Raw genomic sequence first — 24904 nt, 5'->3', positions numbered from 1 at the left:
CAAGATATTCCAACACAGGAAAGCTATGGTAACTTCTTATCTCTCTAGGAGGTCAGCAGAGTTTGGGCATCTCAGAATATGTTTATGGTGGTGATGACATTGAAAAATGGATGATGATGGTGGTGGTGATGAAGATTAGGATGAGAGAGCAATAGCAGTGCCAGTTCTGCAATGAGAGAATTACAGGGACCAGGAGCGTGAAACCGAGATCAGAGGTTCAATGCTTGGGTTTCTGCACAGAGTTGTTGCACTGACTGGAATCTGGGCTTTCATTTTCTCCTGTCATTCTATGTATGCTGTCTTGGAGTCCTACCCGAAGACCCAGCAAGAGGCAAGGAAGCAAAGACAAGGTAACTATTCAATAGGGGATGAGTTTCTCAGCATCTCTCACTCTCACTCTGGGCTGCCTCCTTTGGTGGTTTTTGCAGACCATAAACCCAGGGTTTCTACCCTAGCAGGTATGGTCGGGGGGAAGCCACTAGCAGGCATCTTTCCTCCCTCACCCATTTGACCTTTTCTATAAGAATGTCCCCATAGTCTCAGAAGGTGGGGTAGATGGCGGCACCTACACTTTAAGGTAGAGATTTTATCGGGTAGCCCCAGGGGCCAAGATCCAATACTGATGTTTCTCAGTCTTGCACCAGGGGGGAGGGGTCTGGGGTGAGGGGAACGCGATTGCAGTAGAAATAGCCCAAACTGTGGAAACTGTTTCGCACAAGACACAATGGCCCGAGCTCTTAGGTGGTTGCTGCTGTCTCTGCTTCTGTTGCTTGTCTGTTCCTGTGCACAGAGTTTCCTCAAGAGATGGACTCGGGGTGATCCATCGAGCACAGCGAAGCACCATAGGAGTCTCTGGTTCAAGCAAAAGCTCAATCATTTCAGCAAAAATAGATCACAATTCTGGCTACAGGTAAAATCTAATGACCAGGCAGGTAATGACAGGAGTGGGATGGTGTGAGCTTGAGGCACTGAGGAGGGTGTCACTGAGGTCTGGGAGGTAGAGGAGACATGGGGAGTGTTTTCAATCCCTGGAAGGTATGCAGTTCAAACCCACCCACAAGCACCTTGGAGGAAAGCCTTGACAATGTGCTTCTGACAGGTCACAGCCTTGAAAATCCTATGCAGCACAGTTCTCTTCTGAAATTTATGGACACACCATGAGTCAGAATAGACTATGTGGCTTCTGGTTTCTTTTTTTTTTTTTTATCTGTACTAGGCATTGTGCTAAGTACTTTATATCACCTTGCACTTTTTAGTATTTTTTTTTGTTTTCATTATGAAATATTTTCAATGTATATGGATAGAGAGAGACAACCCTATGTGTGCCTGTTGAGGTTAACTACTGGAAGTATTTTATCATAGTTATTCCCATCTCTTCAATGATTATTTTTATACGTGGGCCTTGAAAGACTTGCTTGGGGGTACTTGGCCAAAGCCCAAATACTATCAGATGAGTAAGCTAGCAGAAACCCAGAGAGGGCTGCTACGAAGATGAATTCTGATATGTTTCTTGTTTTATTTTATTTTATTTATTTTGGGCATTAAAGAACAGAAATATATTTTCTTACAGTTCTGGAGGCTGAACATCTAGATCAGGTTCTCGGCCATGTCAATTCCTTCTGTGAGCCTCTCTCTTAGTTTTTGGTGTCTGCTGGCAATCCTTGGCATTCCTTGATATTCTTTGGCATTCCTTGGGGTTGTCTTCTTCCCTGTATGTGTGTCTCTATGTCTATTCTGCTCTTTTTACAACTTAGAAGTGATTAGGTGGAGGGCCTACCCTACACCTCCCTTGGTATGACCTCATTAGCATAACAAAAGAAAGTCCTGCTTTCCAAAAACAACACTGGTGGCACAGTGGTTAAGAGCTATGGCTGCTAACCAAAAGGTCGGCAGTTTGAATCCGTGAGCCACTCCTGGGAAACCCTAGGGGGCAGTTCTACTCTGTCCTATAGGGTCTCTATCAATCAGAATGGAATCGACAGTAATGGGTTTTTTTTTTTCAGTGGGGTGCATATTTTGGGGAACACAATTCAATCCATCACAATTTCTAAGACAACTCCATAGTGTAGGAAGGGCAAGTATTACAATTCCTGGGAGCAAACTGAGATTACAAAGAGGCTAAAAGTTTTGCCCAAGGACTGTCTATAGCAAATAAGTAAAAGGACTGAGTTTAGAATCCTGGTTATTTGACTCTTTACCCAATGTTCTTTCCACTCTGTCCAAACAGAGAATTTCTAAAACGTTTGCTCTATTTGGATATCAGATAGTGAAGAGCTTTCAGATCCTTGTTAAGGAATTTTGACCTCGTCCAGGAAACAATGTGGAGCAACTGAAAGGTTTTGTTCAAAGGACATGACATCTTTAAGTCACTGCCTGAGGGACACAGACCTGGCTGCTGTAGGGTGTGTTAGTGGAATAGACATCTCGAGAGGAGGGAGGGTAGATCACTTACCATACCTTCAAACCTGGACTCGGTTTAGATAAATAATCTTGGTTTATTTTTAATTCATGTTTCTTGCTCTTGTTCATCCTTATATCAGTTTTAATATTTGTTTATAGTTTTCTTGTTAAAAGTAAATTCACTCAAATCTTACAGACATGAATAAAGCTCACAAGTTTTAAATTTTTTTTGTTTGCATGGATTTTTATCTTTTGTTTAACATTTTATCCAACTGAAACATAAGTTCTATGTAATTTTGTATTCTCGCTCCCAAACTATTGTTTTTCTTAGATGTCATCAAGTTCCAGCTCATAGCAACCCTATGTAAAACCGAACGAAACACTGCCCAGTCCTGCGCCATCCTTACAATCATTGTTATGCTTAAGCTCATTGTTGCAGCCACTGTGTCAACCCATCTCATTTTCACTGACCATCTACTTTACTAAGCATGATGTTGATCCCTCCTGACAACATGTCCAAAGTATGTGAGACACAGTCTCACCATTGTTGCCTCCAAGGGGCACTCTGGTTGTAGTTCTTCCAAGACAGATTTGTTTGTTCTTTTGGCAGTCCATGGTATATTCAATATTCTTCTCCAACACCACAATTCAAAGGCATCAGTTCTTCTTCAGTCTTTTTTATGTATCGTCCAACGCTCTCTTGCATAGGAGGCGATTGAAAATGCCTTGGCTTGGGTCAGGCTCACCTTAGTGTTCAAGGTGACATCTTTGCTTTTCCACACTTTAAAGAGGTCTTTTGCAGCAGATTTGTCCAATGCAATGCGTCTTTTGATTTCTTGACTGCTCCTTCATTGGGTGTTGATTGTGCATCCAAGTAAAATGAAATCCTTGACAACTTCAATCTTTTCTCCGCTTATCATGATGTTGCTTATTGGTTCAGTTGTGAGGATTTTTGTTTTCTTTATGTTGAGGTGCAATCCATACTGAAGGCTATGGTCTTTGATCCTCATCAGCAAGTACTTCAAGTCCTAGTTCTCCAAATATGAATGTACAACTTTAACTTCTGCTTTATCAACTTAATGGTAGTTTCTAGAGGGGCCTGAGCACCATTCAGGAGTCCTGGGTGTGGTGGCACAAATGGGTAAGCACTCAACTAATAGCTGAAAGGTTGGTGCTATGAACCCACGCAGAGGCACCTTGGAAAAACCTGGCAATCTGCTTCAGAAAGGTCACAGCCTTGGAACCCCTAAGAAGTAAAGTTCTACTCTGTATGTATGCAGTCGCCATGAGTCAGAATCGACTTGATGAACACTGGTTTGGTTTTTTGGTTTGAGAACATTTCACTGAGCTAACATGCCATCCTTCACTGAGCCATTTAGTTTTGAGGGAATATTTTCAGTTATTTTTTGTTTTGTTTGCTTTCCAGTTGCATAAATTTTCTATAAATTGGTTGCTAGAACTAGAGGGTTGATCCAATTCTGTTCATTTGTTTTTTGAGAGCATGGGAGGAAGACTACTTCACAGATAATGGCAAGTGGTTTCATGCAGAAATATGTAATGCCTGAAATGTCTTTTTTATGATTATTATTATGGTAGAAACTGTTGATGCCCAATGCCTAGATCCGTCAATTTTTTGAGGGCTTGCAAAGTGAAAGATTCTAACTTTATCATTCTTTATTGATTAGCTGGAATACATGTATAAAAGAGCCTTTCCATCTATTATTTGGTTACATGGTGACAAAATTTGTATTGGAAAGACAATATAAATGCTTGACTTACTCTCTTTCTTACCATATTTTAAAAGTACAGTAAGGATAACAGATTTAGAATATCACACAATCAATCGTTCCTTTTCTTTACCTTATCTTACACAGCAGTCTCAGAATAATACCAATACTGATATCAATATTATAATTACTGAAAGATCATTAAAACATTTCTTTGCCGTCTATTTGTCCATGAGGTTGATACTTCTAAAGATGTACATAAAGTTAAATTACTGGCTTTCCAACAGTCACTCCGAATTGTTTCTCTCTGTGTGGTTATGTGACCAAAAAGATATCATTTGTGTCTATTTATTTTATTATTTTTAAAAATAGGCTTGTAAAATTCAATTTTGTCTTATAATTACCTAAAAGATTTACACGGTTCCAAAGTCAAAACAACAAAGCAAGATATTGCAATAAACTCGATTTTGACTGGTAATATTATTATTCTTAACACTTCTCTCTATGACTTTATAAAAGATGAAACCCTTTGTCTGTTTTGTACTAAAACTTTCCACCTTTTCTCCTTTACTTTTCTACTTTTATTAGTGATTTTATAGCCTTATGATTCTTTTTTTACAATTTATTTTATATATTTTTTGTTGTTGAGAATATACACAGCTAAACATAGACCAAGTCTACAGTTTCTACATGTACAGTTCAGTAACATTGTTTCCATTCCTCCAGTTGTGCAATCATTCTCACCTTCCTCTTCTGAGCTATTCCTTCCCCCATTAAGATAACCTCACTGCCCACTAAGGTTCCTATGTAATCTTTTGAGTTACTGTGGTTAAACTATTCTTAGTCGCACTATTAGAATAGGAACATATGGAAAATAAATCAAATGTTCATCAGTAGACTGTTAGTTTAATTATTATGCTATATCCACACAAGAAAATACGAAGTAGCTGTAAAAGAGAGTGAAGAATATTTCAACATCTTTACATATTGCTATGTAATGACCTCCAAGATATGATACTATATGAAAACAGCAGTATGGCACTTAATCTAAGAAAAGGAGAAAAATGAAATATATATATATTTACAAAAAGTAAAGATAAATGCATTTAAAAAATTAGTCAAAATGGTTACTTATAATGAGATGGAGGTAAAAGTTTTAGGAAATAAAAATTATCTCAGTTTTCTTAGAATATACTTAGTTTTGCAGGTTGAGCTTTGTGGTTGTTGTTAGGTGCTGTCAAGGAGGTTCTGACTCATAGCAAACCTATGTACAGCATAATGAAACACTGCCTGATCCAGCTACATCCACATGATCTTTGTTATACTCGAGCCCGTTGTTGCAGCCACTGTGTCAGTGCATCTCATTGAGGATCTTCCTCTTTTTTGACGACCCTCTGTTTTACCAAGCATGATGTCATTCTCTAGGGACTGATTTCTCCTAATAACGTGTCCAAGTTATGTGAGACGAATTCTCACCATCCTTGCCTCCGAGGAGCATTCTGGCTGTATTTCTTCCAAGACAGATTTGTTTCTTCTTTTGGCAGTCCCTGGTAGAGTCAATATTCTACATCAACACCATACTTCAAAGACATCATTTCTTCTCCAGTCTCCCTTATTCATTGTTCGCCTTTTGCATGCATATGAGGAAACTGAAAACACCATGGCTTGGGTCAGGCACACCTTAGTCGTTGAAGTGACAACTTTACTTTTTTAGCACTTTGAAGGCATCTTTTGCAGCAGATTTGCCAATGCAATACGTCATTTGATTTATTGATTGCTACTTCCAAGGATGTTGATTGTGGATCCAAGTAAAATGAAATCCTTGACAACTTCAATTTTTTCTTCTTTTATCATGATGTTGCTTATTGGTCCTGTTGTGAGGATTTATGTCTTCTTTCTGTTGAGGTGTCATCCATACTGAAGGCTGTGGTCTTTGGTCTTCATCAGTAAGTGCTTCAAGACCTCTTCACCTTCAGCAAGTAAGGTTGTGTCATCTGCATATCACAGGTTGTTAATGAGTCTTCCTCCAATCCTGATGCTCCATCCTACTTCATACAGTCCAGTTTCTAGGATTATTTGCTCAGCATACAGATTGAATAGGTATGGTGAAAGGATACAACCATGACACACACATTTCCTGACTTAAATCACTCAGTATCCCCTTGTTCTGTTCAAATGACTGCCTCTTGATCTATGTACAGGTTCCTCATGAGCACAATTAAGTGTTCTGGAATTCTCTTTCTTTGAAATGTTAACCGTACTTTGTTATGATACATACAGTTGAATGTCTTTGTATAGTCAATAAAACACAGGTAAACATCTTCCTGGTATTTCCTGTTTTCAGCCATGATCCATCTGACATCATCGATGATATCCTTCTTTCCACCTCCTCTTCTGAAATCGGCTCGAAATTCTGGCAGTTCCCTGTTGATGTGATGCTGCAACTGGGTTTGAATGATCTTCAGCAAAATTTGACTTGCATATAATATTAATGGTATTGTTCAATAATTTCCCTATTCCATTGTATCACCTTTCTTTGGAATAAGCAGAAATATGGATCTCTTCCAGTTGGTTGGCTACATAGCTGTCTTCCAAACTTCTTCGCTTAGATGAGTGAGTACTTCAAGCACGTCGTCCGTTTGTTGAAACACTTAAATTGGTATTCTGTCAATTCCTGGAGCCTTGTTTTTCTCCAATTCCTTCAGTACAGCTTGGACGTCTTCCTTCAGTACCATTGGTTCTTGATCATATGCTACCTCCTGAAATGATTAAATGTCAATCAATTCTTTTCGGTACAGTGACTCGTGTATTCCTTCCATCTTCTTTTGATGCTTCCTGCGTCTTTCAGGCTTTTACCCGTAGATTCTTTCACTATTGCACCTCAAGGCTTGCATTTTTCATCAGTTGTTTCAGCTTGAGAAATGCCAAGCGTGTTCTTCCCTTTTGGTTTTCTAACTCCAGGTCTTTGCACATGGCATTACAGTAATTTACTTTGTCTTCTTGTGCTGCCCTTTGGAATCTTCTGTTCATGTCTTTTACTTCATCATTTCTTCCATTTGCTTTAGCTACTCTACAGTCAAGAGAAAGTTTCAAAGTCTCTTCTGACATTGATTCTGGTCTTTTCTTTCTTTCCTGTCTTTTTAACGACCTCTTGCTTTCTTCATGCATGATGTCCTTGATGTCGTTCCACAACTTGTCTGGTCTTCAGTCATTAGTGTTCAAAGTGTCAAATGTATTTTTGAAATGGTCTCTAAATTCAGGTAGGGTAATATCAAGGTCATACTTTGGTTCTTGTAGACTTGTTCTAATTTTCTTCAACTTCAACTTCAACTTATATGTGAGCAACTTATGGTCTGTTACACAGTCAGTCCCTGGCTTTGTTCTGACTGATGATGTTGAGTTTCTCCATCATCTCTTTCCATAGATATAGTGGTTATGATTCAGTGTATTCCATCTGATGAGGTCCACAGGTATAGTCACCGTTTATATTGTTGACAAAAGGTATTTGCAATGAAGAAGTCGCTGGTCTTGCAAAATTATATCATGCGAGCTCAGGCATGATTTCTATCACCATAGCCATATTTTCCAAATACTGATCCTTCTTCTTTGACTCCACCTTTTGCATTTCAATCACCAGTAATTATCAATGCATCCTGATTGCATGTTTGATCAATTACAGACTGCAGAAGTTAGTAAAAATCTTCAATTTCTTCATCTTTGGCCTTAGTGGTTGGTGAGTAAATTTGAATAATAGTTGTATTTACTGGTCTTCCTTGTAGGCATGCGGACATTATCTTATCACTGACAGCATTGTACTTCAGGATAAATCTTGAAATGTTCTTTTTGATGATGATTGGAATGCCATTTCTCTTCAATTTGTCATTCCTTATATAGTAGTTCACGTGACTGTCTTATTCAAAATGGCCAATACCAGTCCATTTCAGCTCACTAATGCCTAGGATAGCTATGTTTATATCTTCCATTTCATTTTTGATGATTTCCAATTTTCCTCAATTCATACTTTGTACATTCTATCTTCTGATGATTAATGGATATTTGCAGCTATTTATTCTCATTTTGAGTCCTGCCACATCAGCAAAGAATGGCCTGAAAGTTTGACTCCGTTCATGTCATTCAGACTGACTCTACTTTCAGGAGGCAGCTCTTCTCCAGTCATTTCTTGAGTACCTTCCAAACTGAGAGGCTCATCTTCCAGCACTCAATAAGACAATGTTCCGCTGCTATTCATAAAGTTTTTACTGGTTAATTTTTTTCAGAAGTAGACCATCAAATCCTTCTTCCTGGTCTGTCTTAATCTGGAAGTTCAGCTAAACCATGTCCATTATGGGTGACCCTGCTGTAATTTGAATATCAGTGGAATAGCTTCCAACATCACAGCAACATGTAAGTCCCCACAGGAGGACAAACTGACAGACGTGTGGCAGGAGGTGGTTAGCTTTGGCACCATGTGACTGTTTCCAATAAAACAATTAAAATTGAAAATAAAATGAAACAAATGAATCTAATTGTCTCTCAAGCCTGTGGCTTCACCAGAGAAAAATATTTCAAGTGAATAGAAAGCTCAGTACTTTGACTTTATATCTCTTGTGGGATAAATCCTGAGGACATACACACAACTGTAAAGAAATCAAAGTTTTCAATAATCATACTGTCAGTTTTAACATTATTGTTGTTGTTGTGTGCCACTGAGTCAATTCCAACTCATAGGAGAGAGTAGAACTGCCTCATAGGGTTTATTAGGCAGTAATCTTTACAGGAGCTCATCGCCAGGTCTTTTCTCCCTCGGTGCAGCTGCTGGGTTCCAACCACCAACCTTTCAGTTAACAGATGAGCACTTAAACATTGTACCACCCTGTCTCCTTTTAATATTGGTGTTGTTATTCTAATGCGTGAATATTACTACATATTGTTGGTATAAAGCAAATAATTAATTATGTTAATGTTGTTAGGAACCCAAATTTTCAGAGTGAAAGAAAATTGCCACAAATATATATTCAAGCAAGAATTTCATATTCTAAATTTGAATTTGAAATACTAGCATGAACTGTAAACAAATAATAGTGATGGTTGCACATTGTGAGTGTGATTTATGCCACTGGATTGTACACTTGAAAGTGATTGAGATGGCCAATTTTAAGTTGTCTATTTTACCACCAAAAACAAAAAATCAATTTGTCCAGTGTGTAGGCCGGGTGCCATCACAAATGTCACTCATTTAGATGGGACCTCAGAACCATAACTCAAATCTGACAAACCAAAATATGCTGCCACCCAGCTGTCAGAAACCACCAACAAATCACAAATCTTAGTGAGTTTAGTGAGCTACTAGAATATTTTTATTTTCACAGAGATATTTCCTTAATGATGCCTTCTACAAACCTGGAGGACCAGTATTTCTGATAACCAGTGGGGAGGGGGCTGCCACAGGAATTGCTGCATCAAGAAACATTACCTGGATGACATATGCTGAGAGGCTGGGTGCCCTCTTCTTAATTCTGGAACACAGATTTTACGGAGAGAGCCAACCAACAGGGTAAATTTAAGGGTTTCCTTTTTGGGGTTGTTCTCATTGCTGTTTCTGTTTTCTGTCTCTTTTTAATTTTGGCAATTAAATCTAAATATGTTCCTCTTGCAGGAAGCTGAATATTTGAAAATTCAAATGATAAGAAAGAAAAACTGTAGGTGGAGTTTTGGGGTAGAAGCGACTTTCTTGATTAAAAAAATTGGTATGAAATTTCCTTTGAGTAAAATGTATTCCTCATGTTCTATAATTTCATGTTGAAATTTTGTATTTTCGTGAACATGCTTAAACAAAATGTCATAATTATTATTTTTTTCTACCGCAGTAGAATTTTAAACCATGAAAATTACTCTTCCCATGGAAACTGGGGAGACTTTTTTGTTAAAACAACCCATCAAAGGTAACTGGATGTCATGTTAAATTTCAGCTTGCAGTGGCAGAGCAAGAAGCAAGAATATGAGATCTTTTTTGTCTCAATAGCTTATTCTTGCCGTTTACTATTTTTAAACTTTCCCCAGTGGAAATATATATTTTTAGCTTACTTGCTTACAAACTGTTCATTATATGAAGTCAAGGAAATAGAAAGAAATTTACAAAGTACCTCTGACGATCATGATAAATTCAATTTAATGTCAAGGTATCTTATTCTCATTAAAATAAAAAGTAAGGATTGATTTTTACAACCCTGAGAATGTGATTAGTGTTCGTGAAATGATACCTTTTTTATATGAGTCATAATTCTTGGTACTGTTTATCATGACACACTAATAATTGCTGGAAGTTTCACCTGCTTCTTTCTTGCTGTGACTCCACAAGTCTGAGTTTTGAATTCCAAGTCTCTTAACTTTTGGTAGTAAGGTGACACTCCAATAGCTCCACCACTTCTACATTTATTAGAAACTTTGATTCGGGTGTGTGTGTGTGTGTCTGTGTGTGCGTCTGTGTGTGTTGATGATATTATGATAGCCTATGAATAGTTGTAAGTCTGAGATTTCTTTATTAAGCTCTCTAAGGAAGTAAACCACAGTTCAAAAATGGAATAACCTGTGTTGTAGAAAATAATTTGTTATTCAAGTTAACTTCTTGTGATGCATCTCAGAAAGAGGGTGTTAGAAAGAACCTACAGTAGAATTTGGTCTTTGATTGAGTAAATTGAGGGAGAATCTAAGGATAGGAGAATTTACTCTAGAATTTTCTGTTAGAGAGTAGGGGAATTCTATGACTGAGTGTTTCAATAAATCTTATCTATACTTTTCCAGTTACATCCTATTGGCTTGAACTTAATAAGCAACTTCACATCTGGCTTGAAGGGTGGCTGGGACATATAGTGTTTTTCTGGGCCCAGCTAAAAGACAGGGCTTTAATTACCTAAATCTGAAACCAAACGAAACAAAACAAAATCCTTTGCTGTCAAGTTGATTCCCACTCACAGCAACCCTATAGAACAGAGTAGAACTGCCTTATAGGGTTTCCAAGGATTGGTTGTTGGATTTGAACTACCAACCTTTTGGTTAGCAGCCAAGCTCTTATCCACTGTGCCACCAGGGCTTCCTAAAGCTGAAAAGGAGAGTGAATATTAGGGAGAAAGGCTCTTCTGTAGCTTCTCAGTAGTATAATTGCTGAACAAAGGTTAACGTTTTGCCTCTTGAAGCCCTTATTATATGAGGACAAATTGTTTTCAGATCGATTCTACAACTTGATACTTCCACAAGTGGTACAAGAGAGAGCCTGACTCATCACATCCATGCCAACCCTGAATACTAAAATAAATCTTACCAGTTTGATAGGAGGGAAAAATACTCATATGGTATTACTTTGACAATAGAAAGGGCTAAACAGTTTCACATATTTGCTGGTCATTTCTGTTTTTTCTTTGTGAATAATCTGTCCTTGCCTACTTTTAAATTCGTAATCAGCTACTGACAGCATCCTGTAGGGGCAGGGAGATTTTTTTTTTTTTTTTGGTAATGAAGATTAAAGACATCCTAGGTTTACAGAATACCTTATCGTGGAGAAACACCATTGAAAAGTAAACAACAAATTTTACTTTTCTTATAATGAGAAACTTAGATTCAAATAGGCCTCTGTCTGGTTGTAGCAGCAAACCAGAAAGAATGGAAAATAGCATCAGTACAATTAACTAGGTTTTTGTAATGCCTTGGAAACAATGAAATCACTGACATTTTAGCCCTTTTAAAAATGACTCTTCTTTGAATCAGGGTAATAGTGTGATAGCTGTGCTTCACTTCAGTGTGTGGAGAAAGGTCACCATATGGGTGATGACAAGCATTTCAAGCTTCTTCACAGTGGTGACAAGAGGAAATGACATAATTAAAACGAGACAATTCTAACAATTATTGCTAGCTCCTGCTTTTAAGTGTCACTGTAACTCAGATTATTCCAATTGAAATTTCAAGTTGGACCTGGTATAAATACTCAACATGTTTTCAAAACATACATTTTTACTTTATAGTCAAGCTGATGTTAAGCAGCATATTTTCTACTTTAATTATTGCCACAAACAGCATGTATTTATCCTTTAATTATAGAGATCTGAGTACTGCCAGCCTCCACTACCTCAGCAGCAGGCAAGCCTTGGCTGACATCGTCAACTTCCGAACTGAAATAGCAAGGAAACTGGGACTCACAGAAAATAAATGGGTTACATTTGGCGGCTCTTATGGTGGTTCCCTTGCAGTGTGGTCGAGAATAAAACACCCCAACCTGTTTGCTGCAGCTGTGAGCAGCAGTGCACCAATTCAAGCAAAACTTAATTTTTATGGTGAGTATTATCTATATATGGGGGACCCTGGATGTGGCAAAAGGTTAATGTCCTCAGCTGATAACTGAAATGCTGGAGGTGCAAGTTCACCCAGAGGCACCTTGGAAGAAATCTGGCTCTCTGCTTCCGAAAATCAGCCATTGAGACCCCTATGGACAACAGTTCTACTCGGACACACATGAAGTCATCATGAGTTGGAATCAGCTTCACAGCAACTGGTTTGGTTTTTATGATATATATACATATATATGTACATATGTAGTGTTTATATACATATATATAAAATAAGAATAGTATCTGTATGTAAGTAATTACCATAACAAGATCTAAGTCTATCTCCCTCCCCATATGATAGGGTTCCAAGAAAGATATTTATGTTACCCACAGTTGGTACTTGGTATCCATATTTACAGCCATATGATGGGTGATAGCTTCTCAAAAGGTGGAAATGATGTGACAAGTCTTAGCTGTTGATTTGATAGTAGAAGAATTCATCATATAGGTATTTCCAAAGAAGTAAAGGACAAGCTCTTATTTTTGAAGGAAAAAATTTACTACTTTGAAGTTGCCTTTCAATTTTCCTTCCTATTACCTGACTTTATGATAAACCATTTGTAATTAATGGCCTTAGGATTTTTCCCAGTAGACAAACACTTGTGATTGGCAATTTGGGCCTCTGAATACATATTTCCATTAAAATGCTTAAAGTATAAAATTTTTACTTCATTAAGTTTTTCTTGTAAAAACAAAAATAACCCCACTCCCTCTGAAAAGAAGGTAAATTTTCCTTTAATATTTGAACTTTTCAAAGGTTAACAAATATTCAGCCATCATTCCAGTTCAGATACCTGTTACCTTGATAGAATCTTATCTGGTCCAATAAATCTGAAGGCTGTAACACAGAGGCATATCTCTCCCTTCCTCTTTTAAGAAGTTAAACCATGTTCCTGTTGATAAATGCATCAGGATTCGCAGAGCGTGGGTGCACGATATTGTTTACTAGCCACTTTTATTGGCATTCTGGCAAAATCATTTTTCAGTTTCTTAACTTTGTCATATTTTAAAACAGAGGTAACTGCAAACTTGAAAGAATTATATCTTATAAATGGCTACAATTAAACCATACTAAATGTACTTTTTTTCTTTTTCATGTTCTTAGAGTTCAATGAAGTAATTGGAAGGATTTTGTCCGCTCATAACAGTGAATGTCCCAAAGCAGTGAAAGAGGCGTTTGCTATTCTTGTGCAGATGCTGAAACGTCGGAAATACTACAGTAAGGTTAAAAAGGATTTCAGGTAAGTGGACTGGTTTGTGTGAAAGAGAGTATTTGCTTAAATATAGCCTGATATTTCCTTAAATTTACACTATTTATGTCATTTTCTTATGTTAAGGCTAGTTACATGAAAAGAAAGGGAGATTTTGAACAGTTTAGTTCCTTTTGAGTATTATTTATATTAGCAATTTCTAGATCATATAAGAAGCATGGCTGGGACCTCTGTGGATACTTTTAAGTCTGGTGGGAGTGCAGATCAGAGGGCAGGAAAGAGTGGATACTACCCTTGGGGTCCTCTGGCAGTCAAGGGGCACCATAAAACACTTCCCCTGGAAAGGAGAAGCAACTCAAGAGGAGCAGAGGCCCTGAAAACAAATCTTGTCATTTCTGTGAAAAAAAGAATGGCGAGGTTTTCCACAAAGTTTCGACTATAAAAATATACTGTGGTATTGGAGCATTTCAGGAACTGAATAAAAACGTTTTTGTGTTTGGATTTTTTCCCCCTGTTGAATAAGGCAGCCTTTGTTGTTTAAGATCTAGACTAGAGATTTCTTTAATAGTGGTTGTTGATGGTAGGTTAGGTGCCGTCCAGTTGGTTCCAACTCATACTGACCCTGTGTACTACAGGATGAAACACTGTGTGGTCCTGCATCATGCCAACAATCCTTGTTATTCTAGAGCCCGTTGTTGAAGCAGCTGTGTCAATCCATCTTGCTGTGGGTCTTCCTCTTTTTCACTGACCGTCTGCCTTCCCAAGCATGATGTCCTTCTCCAGGGACTCATCCCTCCTGACAACATGTCCAGAGTATGTACGACGTAGTCTCACCATCCGTCCTTCTAAGGAGCATTCTGGTTGTTCATCTTCCGAGACTGATTTGTTCCTTCTTTTGGCAGTCCACGGTATATTCAATATTCTTCTCCAACACAATTCACAGGCATCAATTCTTGATGATAGTGGAGGATGTTCTTTTCTGAAAGTAGGAGAGTCTCCAGGAAAGTGGATTTGGGAAAAGTAGATAAACTATAAATGAAGCATAAGAAATGATGACATTTGCCTTTACCTGGAAGAATGGAACAATAGATGAAGTGGGAGAGGGGCATTCAAAGGCATTACATCGTTTACTCTTAGTAGTACTTAGACTAGAAGTGAAAAAAAAGAGACAGTGAAAGCCTAAAGATTAATATCATACCAGGCCAAGTATTGAAGAATGGGTGAGGGGAAATTTTGGAACCTTCAGAGAATTTGATGGGACGAACACAATTTTGCTTGAAGGTCTCATATTAACCATATTGTTGTTAGCTGCTGTTGACTCATGTCGACCCTATGCACAACCAAACAAAATGCTGATCTTTCCTGTGCCATCCCATGATTGGATGCAAATTGGACAGTTGTGATCCATAGAGTTTTCATAACCATACTCACCTTCTTTAGCTTCCCAGGTGCTAAATTACCATGTTGATAAAACTCTCCAGCAGGGAGAGCTATCACCTTAAGTTTCCCTTTTTTGGACTCTAAGGATCATCAGACAGTCAACAGTCAAATTAAAAGCTTTTATGTTTCTGCAGACTTATTGTTCTCTTGTTGTTGCCAGTGGCCTTCGAGTTGATTCAGCTCATGGAGACCTCACATGTGCAGAATAAAACTGCTCCATAGGGTTTTCGAGGCTGTGAACGTAAGTTAATGAAATAATTTAGGTCTCTTCATCATGGCCTTCAGTATGAATTACACCTCAACAAAAAGATAGCACAAATCCTCACAACTGGACCAATAAGCAACATCATGATAAATGAAGAAACTACTGAAATTTTCAAGGTTTTCATTTTACTTGGATCCACAGTCAACACCCGAGGAAGCAGCAGTCAAGAAATCCAACTACATATTGCATTGAGCAAACCTGCTGAAAAGACCTCTTCAAAGAGTTGAAAACCAAAGACGTCACTTAGACGAATAAAGTGCCCCTGAACCAATCCATTGTATTTTCAATCTCATATGCATGCGAAAGCTGAACAATGAATAAGGAAGACCAAAGGAGAATTGACGCCTTTGATTTAAGGTGTTGGTGAAGAATATTGAATACACCGTGGATTGCCAGAGGGACAAATAGATCTGTATTGGAAGAAGTACAACCAGAGTACCCCTTAGAAGGGAGGATGAGGAGACTTTGGACATATTATCAGGAGTGGCCAGTCCCTGGAGAAGGACATTATTTTGGTAGAGGGTCATCGAATAAGAGGAAGACCCTCAATGAGATGGATTGAGCTACTGGCTGCAACGATGGGCTGAATCATAGCAACAATTATGAGGATGGTACAGGATCCAGATGTTTTTCTTTCTCTCCTACATTGGGTCGGGATGAGTCAGAACCTACTTGATGGCACCTAACAACAAAAATCATGGCACTAGATTGGTTGTGATTCTAATGAGATGGAAGCAGTGGCTTTCATCCTCACCTGCTCTCTTCTGTCAATGAAGATCTACTCCAGGCAAAGGCCTCACAAATACCACATTTGTCCACAAGGGGGCGGGAGAAGATCATATAAAAGGGGTAAGTGACATCTAATACCTTGCATGGGAAATCATATCAACACAATTGGCCAATGGAAAGTAGAGACATATGTTTCTTTTAAATCTAAATCATTCAGATTTTATTATGTATAAATTTTAAATGCTGTTTAAGGAAGAAAGTCTTCAAACTTTAACTATCAATTATAGTTTACCTTCAGACTGCAGAATTAACCTTGGGCACATTTGTTACTACATATTCTAACATGCCACTAACTCATTAATGGATAATTTTTTAAAGGCTTTTCCATTTATTTTGCTTTTCTGTTTGCTTCATTTTTCTGTTAATGTTCTTCGAGGGTTTCAATCCACTATAAGCGTCTCCTGGGAAACTCTGCCTGTTTGCTCCATGAAAGTCTAGTCAGCTGACCTGTGTGAGCCAAAACTTTCAGGGAGAGTACCACCTGCTCCAGTCCTGAACCCTTCCTGATGTGCATGCAAACACTAGGGACACAGCTGCTTCTCTGTTTGATTCTCTGCCAAGACACTGAAACGCATCACCCTCGGGCTCAGCAGGTCCCCCTGCCTCAAAGTTCTTCAGGTGCTCAGACTGTGACATCCCCTCCCCTGTACCAAGAATGGAATGGAAGTTTCCACAACTCTCTTGGCTTCCTAATTCTGAGCTCCAAGTGTAGAAACTCCTGCCAATACACTCTCACCCCACCCCCAGCCTGAGCTAGAATCTGATTCAGGCTTAGTTTACACTAAAAGCATACTAGGTGAGAAACCCTGGACCAGGGCTCAGAAGAGTGGGTTATAGAGCTACTATGTTTGTGTGACTTAAACAGCTGAAGTTCTTTGCTGCAGAAACATTTCTGAATCTTTCTATGGGCCTCAATGAAACTTTCTTAGCTTTTCTACCCACCATTTATGCTCTCTCCTTTTACTTCTTTCTCTTCTCACAGCCATTCCTCCATTCTAGCTGTAATAAAACATTCAAGAGACACATGACATACTAAGGCAACAATCCTCAACCCTAGATAGAGGTTACACTATAGGATGCTTTCTTAATATACAGAACTCGGCACTCCCTCCTCCCAGCACAAACCTACCGGATTAGACATCATTATTTCTAGAAAGCTCAAGGGCACATAAGCAGGTTGACAACTACGGAAGAAAGGGAAAAGATTCAAGAGACATGCACTCCTTGTAAAATGAAGTCTTAACTATCAAGTCAATACAAGGAAGGCAAAGGTAACTACACCGAAGAAGGGAAGGCTTGCAATAGGGTGAGTTAGATCTTTTCTCCTCACTAACTACAACTGACATATATATATATATATATATAACTTTTTTTCTTTTGTATTTTTCTTCCTTTTTTCCTCTTTCCTCCTCCTCCTGGGTGGAGAGGGGAGACAAATGAATGTCAGAGTGAAGACACCTGGGTTGGGCTGGGCTGGGCAGGACTGGGGGGACTTCATGATAACAGGAGGCTGAAGATTGCAGGCAGAGTGAGAAGCCCTGACACTCCAACTTGGCCACTGGCACCCCAGACTGGCAGAGCACAGAGGAAGCTTTCCAGGGGCATGGCATCTGTTCTCAAGGCCCTGGGCAATATTGCTAAGTGAGAAAATTTCCTCTCAACAACCTCCGTCCTTCCTGCAAGCTAAAGTCCTTTGCCTCTTAAATATCTGCACTTGCCAAAGTCCCTTCCCTCCACAATTATCCCCTCCTTCTTCTAATTCATCAGAGAAAAACCTATTCCCTAAGACCTAATTACTGATAAGACATAAAACCTATTTGATACTTGGTAATTGGTTGCTTTTGTCATATGTGAGGTAATATGTATGATCAGTGTCAGCATGCAAAAATGTCCCTATAATATCTTACTAGAAGTGGATAAATTAAACTATTTTAGAATCTTGATTACATATTTATCATTAGCTGAAATGATAAATGTATATATATACATATATAGGTATACATACATATACAAGTTTGTTAATAGAGAATTTCATGGAGCTGAATATTTCTAAAGAAGGTCCATAGTAATCAGTAAATTCATAGATTCCCAGAAGCTACTCAGAAAGCCCCAGGCTACACCCTCACTTTCACAGATGATTCCACAAAACAGAAAGCTTAAGTGATTTTGCTCAAAATCACAGAAGAAGCATCAGCACCAGGACACAACTGAGGTATCTGGCTTTCAATCTAGTGGAATTTCTAATCAAAGTCATCTCATCACACACATTGAAGTGTAGCAGAGTTAATTCTTAACTCATTGGAGGTTTTGTGGAACTTGACTGTTTAAGTGTAACTTACTGTTGTAATGTAAGTGTAGTTATCAAGCAAAACTACTTGTTATAAAAGCTACATGGTGATGCTTTTTTATGTAGAAGTCACAAATACCACATTACATTTTCCTTCTTCCCTTTCTCCTTCTTCTTCTTTCTTTTCTTCCCTCCCTCCATCTTTCCTTCCATCCACTCATCCATCCACCCATACATCCATCCATTCATCCATCTACCTATCTATCCATCCATCCATCCATTCATCCATCACATACACTGTGATAGGCATTTGGAATTTAATAGGGACAAAAAATGGACATGATTTCTGACTCTCATAGAATTTCCAGTCATGTGAAAGAGATGGACATGAATCAGATATCCACAATAAAACTTACGATTAAAACTACAGACTAATGTAAGTCCTCTATAAAAAAAAATTAACAAGAGTTCGTAAAATTTTAGAGTAAAGAAAACTAAGTTAGCATGCGGATGGCGTAGTTAGACTTCTCCAAGGATATGATGCTTGACCAGCTCTCTGACAAACAGGATCTAGATAAAGATGGCAAGAGGCAGGCAGAGAACATTCCAGAGAGAGCATCAAGGCAAAATCCCTGTAATGAGAGGACCTGAATGGAAGTCCATATGACTGTAGAGCAGACAAAATGGAAAGGACATGTGAGTTGAAAGTGAAAGTCTAGGCCAGATTGGACTCTGAAGAACCTCTCAGGATATTGGGTGGGAAGCCACTGGCTGGTCTAAAGCTGGGGACTACGATGTCACAATTATTAAGCTTCTTCTTATCAAAAGCCTCTGATACTACAGAACAAACTAATTTCTGTAAAAGAGCGAACAATTTAAAAAATACAAAAGAAAGAAAATGTTAAACATTCTAAAAAAAAAACCTCTGATATTACAGCTACTGTATAATGAATATGATAATAAGTTACCTTAGTCCTATGGACCTCAGTTTCCTCATCTATAAAATGAAAGAGTGTTAGGTAAAGTCACTTCAAAAATTCTGAGATTATATCTGTGCTTTCCAACTACCAGTTAATTATGCCAAGCTCTGCCTCTAGGAAACGAAGGCCTGATTTATTTAAACTTAACAAAAAGAGTTAGCATTTAATAATTATGTTAAAATATGTTTTCCTAGACTCATAGAATAGCTAGACTGCTGTGAATAGTAGGTGTAGTGTACCCACAAGACCCAAAGACATGTGGTGATGTTTAACATACAGATTTCTGGGTCTGTCCTTGTTGTTCTTAGGTGCCATCAAGTTGCTGTGATTCATAGCAATTCTATGTATAACAGATCAAAACATTACCTGGTCCTATGCCACCCTCACAATCATTGCTTTAGCCCATTGTTGCAGACACTGTGTCAATCTATCTTCTTGAGGGTCTTCCTCTCTTTCACTGACCATCTACTTTACCAAGCATGATGTCCTTCTCCAGGGACTGGTCCCTCCTGATCACATGTCCAAACCACATAAAACAAGTCTTGCCATCCTCCCTTCCCAGGAGCATTCTGGCTATAGTTTTTCCAAGACAGATTTGTTCATTCTTCTGATAATTCATGCCATATTCAATATTCTTCACTACCCCATAATTCAAAGGCATCAATTCTTCTTGGACCTTCCTTATTCATTATCCAGTTTTTGAATGCGTATTAGGTGTTAGAAAATATCATGTCTTGGTTCAGGATCAGCTTAACCCTCAAAGTGACATCTTTCATTTTTAACACTTTAAAGAGGAATTTTGCAGCCAATATTTGCAATGCAATGTGTCCTTGGATTTCTTGACTGCTGCTTGCATGGGTGTTGATTGTGGATCCATGGAAAATGAAATTCTTGACAACGTCCATCTTTTCTCCATTTATCATGATGTTGCTTATTGGTTCCAGTTGTGAGTATTTTTGTTCTTTTTATGTTCAGGTGCAGTCCATAAGGAAGGCTATGGTTTTTCATTTCCATCAGTAAGTGATTCAAGTCCTCGTCACTTCATCAGGCAAGGTTGTGTCATCTGCATATCACAGGTTGTTAGTGAGCCTTCCTCCAATCTTGATGACAGGTTCTTGTTCAAATAGACTAGCTTCTCAGATTATTTGCTCAGCACACAGATTGAATAAGTATGTTGAAAAGATACAACAGTGGAGCAAACCTTTCCTGATTTTAAACCAAGCAGTATCCCCTTGTTCTGTTAAAATGACTGACTCTTACTCTATGCACAGGTTACCCATGAACACAAGTGTTCTGGAATTCCCATGTTTCAAACTGTTATCCATAATTTGCTAGGATTCACACAGTCAAATGCCTTTGCATGGTCAACAAAACATAGGTAAACAGTATTCTCTGATTGCAGCCATGACCCACCTGACATCAGCAATGATATCCTTGGTTCCACGTCCTCTCTTGAATCCAGCTTGAATTTCTGGCAGTTCCCTGTTGATGTACTGCTGTAACCATTTTCCAATTATCTTCAGCAAAATTTTACTTGCATGTGATATTAGTGATATCGTTCAACAACTTCATCATTCAGTTGGATCAACTTTCTTTGGAATTCATATGTATATGGACCTCTTGCAGTTGGTTGGCCAGGTAGCTGTCTCCCAAATTTCTTGGCATAGATAGGTGAGCACTTCCAGCATTGCATCTATTTGTTAAAATGTCTCAGTCGGTATTCTGTCAATCCCTGGAACCTTGTTTTCCACCAATGCATTCAGTGCAGCTTGGACTTCTTCCTTTAATACCGTCAGTTCTTGATCATATGCTACCTCCTAAAATGGTTGAGCATCAACCAATTCTTTTTAGTACAGTGACTCTGAGTAGTTCCTCCCTCTTCTTTTGATTCTTCCTGCATCATTCAATATTTTGCCCATGGAAACCTTCAGTACTGCAATGTGAGACTTAATTTTTTTCTTCAGGTCCTTCAGCTTGAGAAATGCCAAGTATGTTCTTCCCTTCTGGTTTTCTAACTTCAGGTCTTTGCACCTTTTATTCCAATACTTTACTTTGTCTTCTCCAACCACCCTTTTAAATCTTCTGTTCAGCTCTTTTACTTCAAATTTTTTTCCATTCTCAGCACAACACAGTCTTTGTAGACTTCCTGCTACTTGGAGAGATATCATCTCAGGATACATCATCTCTGCTTCCACCATACTGTATCTGAAAAGGCAGTATCCAGTCCTATTCCAGGTTTCCCCTGTTTGGGAGATTGTTGTTTTTGTTGTTGTGTGCTGCAGAGTCAATTCCAACACTTAGTGACTCTATACGGCAGAATAGAACTGCCCCATAGGGTTTCTAGGTTATAATCTTTACGGGAACAGTGGTTGAGAGCTCAGCTGTTAACTAAAAGGTTGGCAGTTGGAATCCAGCAGCTGCTCCTTGGAAACCCTATGGAGCTGTTCTACCCTGTCCTATAGGTTCATTATGAGCTGAAACTGACTCCTCAGCAACTGGCTTGCTTTTTTGGTTTTGTCCGGCAAAGCAGCTAGTGGGTTCAACCTGCTAGACTTTCAGTTAGCAGTCAAGCATTTAACCACTGCACAACCAGGACTCACTTGAGAGATCAGTGACATATGATCTATAATTGTCTTCCCCTTTCTCTTTGCTCATGGTGAACTCTAAGTCTCCTTTTAATTCTTAGACTTAAATACATTTGTACTGAATCCGGATATGTAAAATCCACATCAGGCAATGTCATGGGTTGAACGTGTTCCCCCAAAGTATATGTCAACTTGGCTAAGTCATGATTCCCAGTATTATGTGGTGTCCGCTATTTATGATCTCATGTGATTATCCTATGTGTTGTAAATCCTAACCTCTGAGATGTTAATGACGCAGGATTAGAGGCAGTTATGTCAATGAGGAAGGAAGGACAAAACTTACAGGATTAGGTTGTATCTTAACTCAATCTCTTTTGAGATATGAAAGAGATAGGCAGGCAGAGAGGGAGAGAACTCATCACCACCAAGCAAGAAGAGCCAATATTGGATGGCATCCTTTGTATCGAGGGTTCCTGCACTGAGAAACTCCTAGACTAGGGGAAGATTGATGACAAGGACCTTCCCCCAGAGCTGACAGAGACAGAGAAAGCCTTCCCCTGGAGCTGGCACCTTGAATTCGGACTTCTAGTCTGCATGAATTGACAGAACACCAATTGAGATGTTTCAACAAATGGTTGCAGAACTGGAGGTGTTCATTTAACTATGACAAGAAATGTAAAAGACACTTTCCTGTGTACTATGGACATGTGATCAGGATGGACTACTCCCTGGAGAATGACTCATGCTTGGTAAACAAGCAGTGAAAAAGAGGAGACCCTGAACAAGATGGATCGACACAGTGGCTGCAACATTGAGCTCAAGCATAGCAACAATTGTGAGGAGGGCACAGAACCAGGAGGTGTTCAGTTCTGTAGTACATAGTGTTGCTATGAGTCAAAACTGACCAGACGGCATCTAACAACAACAACAGCCTCCTAAACTGTGAGAGAATAAATTTCTGTTTGTTAAGGCCATCCACTTGTGGTATTTCTCTTGTAGCAGCACTAGATAACTAAGACTGGCAGTGACCTCCTCCTGCCCTTTCTTCTTTGGGTCTTAAATTTCATTCACCTAAATGCTGTCTTTGTGCTTTGGTTAGTCCCCTGTCAAGGGAGAGGTATTTTCAGTCCTCACTGTGTGTTTACTAGGTTTCTGACACTGAGCTATTTCTTCTTCCTTCACAATTTACTCACACTGCTAGGCACCGTGTCCCCAGCCATCACCAACAGAACAGATGGGCTCAGAGATTAGGCTCCTTTCCCAAGGTTGGAGGTGGGGGAAGAATCCCTGCAGAACTCCATGCCTTGCTAACGACTATGGGGAGAGGCCAAGATTCAAACACAACAGACTATTTGTAAACATTACATGCCTTGGGTAGGCTGCAATAGTGTCAGACGCAAAATAGATAGTCCTTGTGATCCCTCCCTATAACCTAAGACTTCCTCGGCATCTTTATTTCAGTGTTAGTGACCTGCTAATATATACTGTGTGTGTACGTGTGTGTGTGTGTGTGTGTGTGTGTGTGTGTGGCGGCATAGGAATGGGATCAATATACGTATATTGTTGGCCAGTATAATTGGAAAGAGCATTGAATATCATTTTAATCTGTATTAATTATATATTACAGAATCATTCCTTAAAAAATGAGTCTCCTGCAATCTTAATTTTTCAGAGACAAGTCTTGATCAAAATGGTCACAGAATTTTTGTGGTTCAATGGGTTGACTAAAATGAAAGTATTTTGATAACGGTATTGTTACACAAATGCTGGATGGAATTATTTTCACAGATATATTTTGAAAACTTAGAAGTAGTGACCATAACTTATTCCTCCTTCCACAGTATAAACTTTCTGAAGAAATCTAGTATTCATTCATTTTGGACTGTTCTCTACATTTGGGGTTTGAAGTTCAAGTGAAATTGACTTTACTCTTGTTTTCTTGTTTTCTTTCCCACAGGTTATGTGAACCTATTAAAATTCACTCACCAAGGGAAACAGCCTTTCTCATGGAGAATATGATACATCTTGTTCAATCCTTTGTTCATAAACAGGTTAACAAAGTTATTAAGGTAAGAAAATGAAGAAAGAAAGGGGTGAAAAGTTATGGAGAAAAAAAGAAAATTTCAAGCAAGCATTGAGTAGTTGTCCAGTTGCCGTAAATTAGTTGAAGAGAAGGATGTTTGGGAGTTTCTTTAAAAATTAAAATCATGCATAGAAGCCTCCAGTCTGAGTACCAAGCTAAATGATGAAACGTGTGCTACCAAATTATCTTAAACTCTAACAACTTCCTCTTCTTACTCATCTTTTATTCTAAATGTACTCAGAAACTCTTTTAAAATAATAGAATAATAGATTGACTGTACATCAGAATTCAACTATTTCATTATAGTCTTTTATTTCAAAAACTTGAGAAAGTTATCCTATTAAGTAGGAGTACCCCGAAATTGACCGACTGAAAAGTAACAATTAAACAATTATAAGCAAATAGAAAGGAATTGAATTATGTCTTGTGTAGACTGAAGTGTAAGAGATGGTGAATTTTTGGATTTGAATAAATTTCAGATGCAGGAAATTTAAATGAAAACTTGAATATAAAATTTTTTAGCTGTTTTGCACTGCCTCATGGAATAAGACAGGTTTTGAAATGGAAAATTTGTGAACTTTGCTATAGCTAGAAAAATAACTTTTTGGGGGATTAGGGAAATGTTTCTTTTTTTTGTTTGTTTTCAGGAACGTCAGAGATTAAGGGACATGTCCCTGAAACTGAGGTACCTAACCAAGGCAGCCTCACCCCACAGGTCACTCTGTTCTAACCCAGCCTGGTAAACTGCCAAAGAGAGTA

General features: G+C 38.5%; 1 protein-coding gene across 1 annotated transcript in view; it reads left to right on the top strand.

The window, feature by feature from the left end:
* Nucleotides 1-1008: 1008 nt before the first annotated feature.
* Nucleotides 1009-24904, top strand: part of LOC101345539 (thymus-specific serine protease-like) — a 46388-nt gene continuing 22492 nt past the window's right edge. The window contains exons 1-5 of the mRNA XM_012555541.2: nt 1009-1035; nt 9497-9681; nt 12087-12451; nt 13611-13746; nt 24020-24131. Coding sequence (XP_012410995.2) covers nt 1009-1035; nt 9497-9681; nt 12087-12451; nt 13611-13746; nt 24020-24131 — 825 coding nt within the window. The remainder of the gene's footprint in view (nt 1036-9496; nt 9682-12086; nt 12452-13610; nt 13747-24019; nt 24132-24904) is intronic.

The sequence above is a fragment of the Trichechus manatus genome, unplaced genomic scaffold (genome assembly GCF_000243295.1).
Source record: "Trichechus manatus latirostris isolate Lorelei unplaced genomic scaffold, TriManLat1.0 scaffold00041, whole genome shotgun sequence".
NCBI classification, from domain to species: domain Eukaryota; kingdom Metazoa; phylum Chordata; class Mammalia; order Sirenia; family Trichechidae; genus Trichechus; species Trichechus manatus.
The sequence above is the reverse complement of the archived record's forward strand: the minus strand, read 5'-3'. Positions and strand labels throughout refer to the sequence as shown.